The 8,584-nt window shown below is 32.7% G+C and overlaps 1 protein-coding gene across 2 annotated transcripts; it reads left to right on the forward strand.

Annotated features, from left to right (window-relative positions):
* The first annotated feature begins 1,946 nt into the window (after positions 1 to 1,946).
* Positions 1,947 to 3,174, forward strand: LOC136234006 (protein S40-5-like). 2 transcript variants are annotated; one of them, XM_066023752.1, is made up of 2 exons: positions 1,947 to 2,085; positions 2,168 to 3,174. In XM_066023752.1, the coding sequence occupies exon 2, from the start codon at positions 2,204 to 2,206 to the stop codon at positions 2,894 to 2,896; it is 693 nt and encodes a 230-aa protein (XP_065879824.1). In that variant the 5' UTR covers positions 1,947 to 2,085; positions 2,168 to 2,203; the 3' UTR covers positions 2,897 to 3,174. The 2 variants fall into 2 exon arrangements, with proteins under 2 accessions (XP_065879824.1, XP_065879825.1); XM_066023753.1 differs by having other exon boundaries at positions 1,980 to 2,089.
* The last annotated feature ends 5,410 nt before the right edge of the window (positions 3,175 to 8,584 follow it).

Consider the following 8,584-nt stretch of genomic DNA (forward strand, 5'->3'; position numbering starts at 1 on the left):
CGAACTCCTCGTAGCCTGCTGGGCGATCATAGTCATCGTATCAGATGAAAGTATAAGCTATAGACATAAGCTCCTTGAAGGATCACGAGATTTTCCTGAAGCACTTTTATTTCAAAGGTTCACATGAGGTTCCATTTTCCAGGGCATCATGGGCGACTTCCAAGTTAAGGCTTTTGACTTGGGAGGCCGAGTGATGAAATCTTGAAAGAAAGTTCCTAAGCGGCTCGGTGGGGTGCTGTTGTAGGCTATTGAGGTCTGAGGTTATTTTTCTTACCTTAGCGGCCACTACGAATTGGGATAGGAAAAGGTCCTTCAAGAGATCCAATGATTCAAGCGATTTAGGGGCCATGCCACGGTACCACTCATGCATGTTTACTGATAGGGTGGTGGAGATAACTGTTCATATTATGTCTTCGTCTTTTGAGTATAGGTTGATAGTACTCATGAAAGAGGTCATGTGGTCATTGGGATCCTCAGTGCCTGAGTAGAAGGTGATTTTGGGAGTCTTCCAGTCTCGTGGGAAATGGGGTGTTGATGATCCAATGCACTAGAGGGGTTTTGCTTGAAGTTATGTTTTCTCCCGTTAATCCGCTTAAGGCTCCAAGAATCTCTATATTTTGGACTCTAACAGGTCTTCGACTTCCCACTGTGCTAAGGTCACAACTGCTGGGCTGGAGGGCAATGTTGAAGGTGTCGCGAGAGCCAAAGGTGCTGACAAGGTCTGGGTAGGGGCCGTTATGCACGTTGAAATAGGTCCGACTATCGGGGCCAAAGCTTGCCTTTGTAAAGATCCCGACTCTTAAGGAATTCCCATATTTTGTACAGGGCTTGTTGTTGCTCTATTATTTTCATTTGTGCTGCGTTTTGTATAGCCTGAGTTGTTGGAAACTCCAGACTACACTAACCAACTGCGCGGTGACGCTAGCTACTTCTTCATCGGGCTCCACCTCCGTGAGCAAAGGGGTCAAGTTCAATGGCATTCATATGGGGCTTAAAATGGGCTGCTCCTGTATAGGATTTGATGTCTCGACAACTGCAATGAGCATCTCTTTGACGAGAGTGTGGATTGGTTCATTAGTCATTTTGTACAGGGAAATCTCAAGGTCACTTGTTCTCCATGTTCACAACATCAAATAATGAAAATGTGGAAACTTGTGCATATCTTTGAATATCGAACGTCACCTGTGTAGGGAACAGTCACTGGTAACATTCCGACACCCAAGTCAAGAAAGATTTTAGAGAGATAAATAGGTAGAGAGAGAGAGAGAGAGAGCAAACCTTGTTAATTGAGTTTATATAGAGGTGCTAGCTGAGTCTTGGTCCGTTCCATATATATGGACTCGGATTGGCCCTGACCTGGTTGCTTGGAGGGTTTGTGAGTTAGATTTAGTGGACTTGGTCCATATTCCTTATCATACACTATATAAATATAACAAAAATAAAAATTGTATTAAAAGAATCATATTATAGACTGTTTATATAAAATGTCGTATAAGAAAATGATACTTCCACATCTTATGTGATTAAAAGTCGTTTAATTCAACTATTGCTATTTATCATTACGATTTATTGTTGGTAATAAGTAGTAGATAACATTTTTTTTATCTCGAATTTAAAATCGAAAGAAAACAAGTAGTTCCGAAAAATAAAAATAAAAATAAAAGAAAGACACTAAAATGAGTAAATTACCAACCCAACCCACGAACTACAATCCACTAAATCCAAATTTGGCAAGTCTTTTTCAAGTCTCATCCAAACTCACTCTTCTCCGACGAATTAGAGCACACTCCACCGTAACCAATTGGTCAGTGAACACCACGCACCACCAAAAGCGCGTGAACCGCTGTAAATTCTTTTATAAATTTTAGAAAACAGTTTCCTGCCTATCTTGGCGTCACCATACACAACCCCATTATTTGATTGAAAGCGAGGAAATGCAGACAAAATGCATCCCAAATTCACATGAAATGCAACAGTACACTCTCTCTTTCTCTCTTTCTTCCCTGAACTCGCCATTGTTATATAAACATGTCTTCTCCTTCAAACTCACCTTATGCGAGCGAGAGAGAGAGAGAGAGAGACTGAGTGAGTGAGTTTAATCAATCTAATGGAATGATAATTAATTTCTATGATTTCTCTATCTGATTTCTTTGATTCTGTTTTTTAGTTTTCCGATCGGTTTTCATCCGCATTTGGCCGATATATGGCCAAGGGGAGGAGATTGACGACCAGTCGGAGTGAAAGGCTACTCGGAAGCTACAGTACTTTCAGCAATGGCCAAAGCACTCCGGGCTCCGGCACAGACTCATCGGAGCTAGGTGAGGAAGATATCTGGTCGATTGTCGATGATGGAGAAGGAGAACGGAATGAGAATTTAATCATTAATAGCTCGCAAGGAGATTGGAGTCCGCGAGGCGATGTTGTTGAAAGCAATGGAAGAGGCGGCGGTCGCCGGCGACTCCCGCGGGATGACCAACACACGACGATCGGCGGATTATCGTTGGCGTTCGATGAATCCACAGGCGGCAAAACGGTGTCGCAGCCGAGGATCGTCCACCAGTTCCGTAGCCATGACAGCGTGGCAGGAGGAGGAGGTGGAGGTGGAGGAGGAGCTGCGTCATCTCGTCACATGGCCACGTCAGCTCCGTTGAACGTACCGGACTGGAGCAAGATCCTCCGAGTTGACTCGGTCGACTCGCTACATGCTTTAGACGACGGATTTGACGATCATGAGTCGGAGATGGTTCCTCCGCACGAGTACCTGGCGCGTGAGTATGCTCGGAGGAAAAAAATGGGTGGCGCGTCTGTTTTTGAGGGCGTTGGAAGGACTCTCAAGGGCCGTGACTTGCGGCGCGTGCGTGACGCGGTGTGGAGCCAAACGGGGTTTGATGGATAATAATCATATGATTATTTGTTGTTTTTTTTAGATTGCTCATAGTAATTTGTTTTTTCAACTTGAGCAATGATTCGGCCGAGTTGACTCAATTGAAAGCCGAGTCAACTCACCAACGAGTGAGCTCGATCATGATTGGAGCATCGATATCTTGTCTTATTGAGATTTGGAAATTCCTACTCAAAAAAATGTTCTATTAGTAATTTTTGGATAAAATTTTAGTCTCCAATTTGTTACATATAATTAGATTATATTTTATACATTATTTTTGGACCGTTTTAGCAATGTTTTAATCTTAGTATTTATGATTAATTGGGACATAATTTTACATTTTATTGGCTAAAAATAGTAATTAGAGTGAAGTTAGCACAAATAGTAAAAGTACTAAACAAGTACAAGTTATTGCTTTCTCAACCAATGAGCGATGAGCGGCGACTCCACGACTGGTAAGAAGTTAATATCTCTATTTAACATGTTCGGGTTAAATGAAAAACGATAAACACTCACTGAGGTTCGTGGTAAGAAAAATAAATAGAGCTAGCGATAAGTGTATATGTTTCAGTGTTTAAATCATAATTAAGATAGAGACGAGTTTGAAAGAAAATGTTGTACACTATTATTTTAGATAATGACTATTTCAACTTTAATCGAATTATTCATAAGAGTTTTACGTATTTATAATTGAGTCTCATTAATGATGATTGCTACTTAAGACTATAGTAAATTGTAATTTGTCAAGTTATCATTTTTTTTTATCGTGATATAGATAAAATGTACCTCCAACATTATTGGAGAAGTTCAATTTTACACTCATCGTTTAAAACAATCGAATTTTAATTTCCATGGTAAAAAAAATTTAGCTCAATTTCTCTTACCATAGAAAATGTAGTTCAATTTTACCATTTTTTATAGGATGACAAAAAAAAAAAGATTGAGCTAGAAATTTTACTGCGTGGATAAAATTAAATTTATTTTACGAGGAGAGTCAAACTGAACTTTCCTAATAATTTTAGAGGAAAAATTGAGTAGATACTCTTTGAATGTTTTTTCCTCTACCGTAGCAAATTATAATAAAAATCGAGGTTGTAAAAAATGTTAAATGCTAATCAGATGAACATGGCTTCCTGAAATTAACCGGAGATTAATCTGATTTGTATTTTTATATTTTTTAAAATTTTAATAAATAAAATATTATATAAATACGATTAAAATATGATTTATATTATATAAAATAATAATATAAAATATTTGAAATAGAAAAATATATATATATAGTATTTATATTAAGATAGAAATAATATTAATATTATTAAAAATAAAATTTGATAGTTTATATTTTTTCTTTTAGTTTAGGTTTTGGTTATTTAATATTTTATTTAAATTTAAAAAAATTGACCTAAAATTTAAGAATAATTTTTAAAGGGCGCGTGGAGCCGTTTAGGGTCGCTCAAGTTGTCAAAAATCGGTAAACTAATTATATCGCTCAATTTGAGGGCATCAGTATAATGTTTTAAAAATCTTCACTTAGATGACCGCCTCGATCGACTCGTAATAATTTTAATGACAAAAAATAAAAAGGCAATATTATCAGAACCGAATAGGACATCAAACCGGATTTATAACTGAGTCACGGGTCACTTGATTGGACCGGATGGTTCAGATTGATCGAATCGGATTACATAATAAATAAACAAATAAATAATATTTACATATAACGGATAACCATTATTGTTGTTATTTTTTCTGTCAACCTGAAATTTAAATATATAATGTTTGTAAAGACTTAGGGTTACGTTGGTTTCCGGCTAGACTGCCTCTCCGATTACTGGAAGGATTCAGATAGATGTCTTGGTTGGTTCGACTGGTCGAACCGACTGATCTGTTGCGAGCTTGATAACAATGAAAAAGGGTAAGCATTTTAAAGGAAGGTGATAGATAGAGGCATGAATGAGGTCATAGAAGATGAACAAAAGAGTAATATAGTAGTAAGGATAAAAACAACATTAGTATTGTCAATATTATTGTGACTCACCTTTTTTAAGAAAATGACTCAACTTTTTGTTGGGTTCACAACTCACAATTATTATTGGCCATTGAATTTATTATTATTTTATTTTTCTTTTGGGTTTTTTTAGGATATTTTGAGGGTCCACCTTAATATTAAGAGGATTATGATAAAAAAAAATAGTAATAATTTAATACGAGATTCCATTTTCAATTGAATCATTAAGTGGCATATATTGTTTCAATTAGTAGTTCTTTAGTAGCATGATTAACTTTTATAATATTATAATAATAAATATTATTAATATAATACATTATATAATTACAATTTAATAATATTTTAATAATATGTTTTTTATATTTGGAATGTTCTATATTATAACATAATATAATAAATAATAATTTTAATATTTAGAATATTCTATATTATAACATAATATAATAATAATAATATATAGATATATCTAGAAATGATGATTAATCCGAATGGTAAGAAATTAGCATCTCTACTTATATTGCAGAATCGATATTTGAAAGCAAGAAATATAATATTTGTCTAGCCTAAAAACAACGTTTTTTAGTATGGACAAGAAAAGATGATTTCTTTATCCATTAGAATTCAACGTTTTGTATAGGGTGCAAATTTTCATCCCTAAAATAACGGTAGAATATCTCCAATATTAACTAGTTATTTGGCTCATTAATATAATATAAAATATTAAGCAGTTAAATTTATGTTTTGCTCCAACTACGTGAACTACTCTTGTTTGATTATTTTATGATTAAAATATATATAAAAAAAAAGAAAAAACAAAAGAAAAATGAATATAATATACAAACTAAAAACACAAGTCAAATTGAACTAGGGAGAATGGGTTGCCAAATATTCTAAACTGCGATATTATTAGAATCAGACCGAATCTAAAATCAAATTGGGTCGTGAGTTACTTGATTTAAGAAAGTGATTCGGTTTGGTCAGACTAGATAATAGAATAAATAAATAATATACATTAATTACATATATAATTAATTTAAAATTATTTTTATAAATTATATATATATATATATATATATATATATATATACTAAAAAAATATATTTTTATAAATTATATATATACTAATATATATAAAATAATAAAAATATAGTTCACCATAAATAATGTATTAAACTAAAACCTAGAACACAGTCTACATGGTACTTAGAAAACCACAATTAATTATTTCTCTTATGGTACAACCAACATTATTCACATTTTCGTTAATGGATTAGGACTTTTTCTTATTCCAATTCAAACTTTTTTTTTAATGTTTTTTTAGTACAAGTTTAATATACTTTTTTAATTATTAAAAAAAACCACGGTCACTTCAGTTCCTAGTTAGATCGTCGGGTCACGAGTTGACTCCAAATATTTCTTGAGTTATTTTATTTTTATCAACTTTATTATATGCGTGTATATACTACTAGTGTATAAAAGGGTTTAATAAGCTCCAATTACATAATTTAAAGCTTAATAAAATAAGATTAAAATTAAATAGTTCAGTAGCACAACATTTTGATTTTTAAAATTTAAAATTTTATTTTGCCTATATAATTTAGGGCTTTCTTATTTTCTTTCGGCCCAAATAAAATTTAAGAATACACTTGGGCTGCTACCCAAATTCCCATAATAAAAGCCCAAGTTTAATTTTAGGATGTATTCACAAAAGCCCAATATTTATTTCACACCTTTTGTCATTTAGAAAAAGAAAAAAAAATATTGATGATCCAAAAAATTTCTCTTAAGAAAATTTTGTCAAAAAGAGAAAATAATTTTTTATTAAGAGTCAGTTTGACATGATATACTTAAAGTTTTAGGTTAAATGGTTGAGAATTTAAATTGCGGTAATTTATTTATTAATAAAAGTTCAAAACATATAATAAGAATTTGTGCCCAATAAAATTTTGTGTGAAAATGTATAAGAAAATATATTTAAAATGTCACACCCGACTCTATACGACCTCAATCGGTATCGGGCGTGAAATAAAAAGATCATAATCAATACTTAGGAGTCTCCAATTTATCCATTACAATTGAAATACCAAAGTTCTAACCATAATTCTAACAATAAGCAGTCAGCTTCCAAACCTCGCCTAATCGGTCGGTAACCTTCTCTATATCATGTACTTTCTCACCTAAAAAAACATTAAAACATTTAAAAACGTGAGACAAAAATCTCAGTAAGAAACTATCAGCTATAAAAACCAACTTTACTTAACATAGCTACATATATACATTTATAAAGGGATTTAATCAAAACTTTATAAAATATACTCAGAACTTAAGTTCATATAACTTTATATATATAATGCATCTTGCCAAAACGAATCAAAACAAATAAACGTTTCATCAAACCAATTCATAATCAAATGAATGTTTTATCAAACCAACTTGTAATCAAATCAATATTTTATCAAACCAACTCGTAATCAATCAAACGTAAAACCTTATATCAAAATCAATCATAACCGAAAACATATCCAAACGAACTTAAAACATTGTATCCATCCTCGAGTTTCCCCCCTTAAGTATCAATCCATAACCACATATATAGTCGAGACGTCTCTTAACATTGCCTATCCCATATGGTCTTATCCAACACTTCACTGCCATACCCAATAGGTTTTCAGACTGTGTACACATGCCATGTCTCTCACTGAACATGGTCTTCAAATATAAGACCACCGATCTGGATAACCCTCGATGGATATAAAATCATAAAATCATAACGTGCTCAAATTTCCTTTCACAATCAAATTCCAAACTATTTCATAACCATAAATCATTTGGCTTCAATTAGCCCTTTTGTAAAACTAACCACAATTATTCAAAATATCAATCCTTAATAAAAATTTCAAAGTTAATCAATCAAATTAAGTCGTAAATCAACATAATCAAGTAAAATCTGAAATTCACATAGAAGCATAATCAATAGCTTCATTTGAACCGTAATTGCACAATATAAAGCAAAATCATGAAAAACTTCAATTTTACAAAATTCATGCATAACCCTAAAATATCAATTTCTGAAAATTCTTTGATTATATATATATTTATATACATCAAACTCAAAATATAGTTGATAGTTACTTACCTTGGCTACTAATTGAAGAAAATACACCCGATCGATTCTCCTCTAAATTCTGTCTAAAACGTTTTCCCTCCGAACATTGCCGAAACTTAAAAACTCTTCGGTTAGGACTTAGATCTATGCATAAGGATGCTATGGTTCCAATTTCGAGTGATTCGGACAGTCGAATCTCCGTAAATCAAAGAAACGGTGGACAAACGGTCGAAAGAAAACTGATGAAGAAAAGAAAAACAGAGAAAGAAAATGAGATAGTGATCGCACCACCTTTTCACGATTTGGATTATATATATCCAAATTTAGCAAATATCAAGTTTGGTCCTCCATCTTTATATAATCTTTAAAAATTACTTTAAACTTTTATTTTACACATAAAACCCTCAAATTAACTCTAAACTTTTCCTATAGTACCAAATTAACTTCAGACACCCAATAATTATAACATATACTAATATAAAAATATAAATTCTAAAAATTTAGACACGGACTTGACAATTCTCCCCACCTTAAGAAATTTCGTCCTCGAAATTCAAATTCTCTAATCTAAATTTTCTTCCTC

The sequence above is a fragment of the Euphorbia lathyris genome, chromosome 6 (genome assembly GCF_963576675.1).
Source record: "Euphorbia lathyris chromosome 6, ddEupLath1.1, whole genome shotgun sequence".
In the NCBI taxonomy this organism is placed as follows: domain Eukaryota; kingdom Viridiplantae; phylum Streptophyta; class Magnoliopsida; order Malpighiales; family Euphorbiaceae; genus Euphorbia; species Euphorbia lathyris.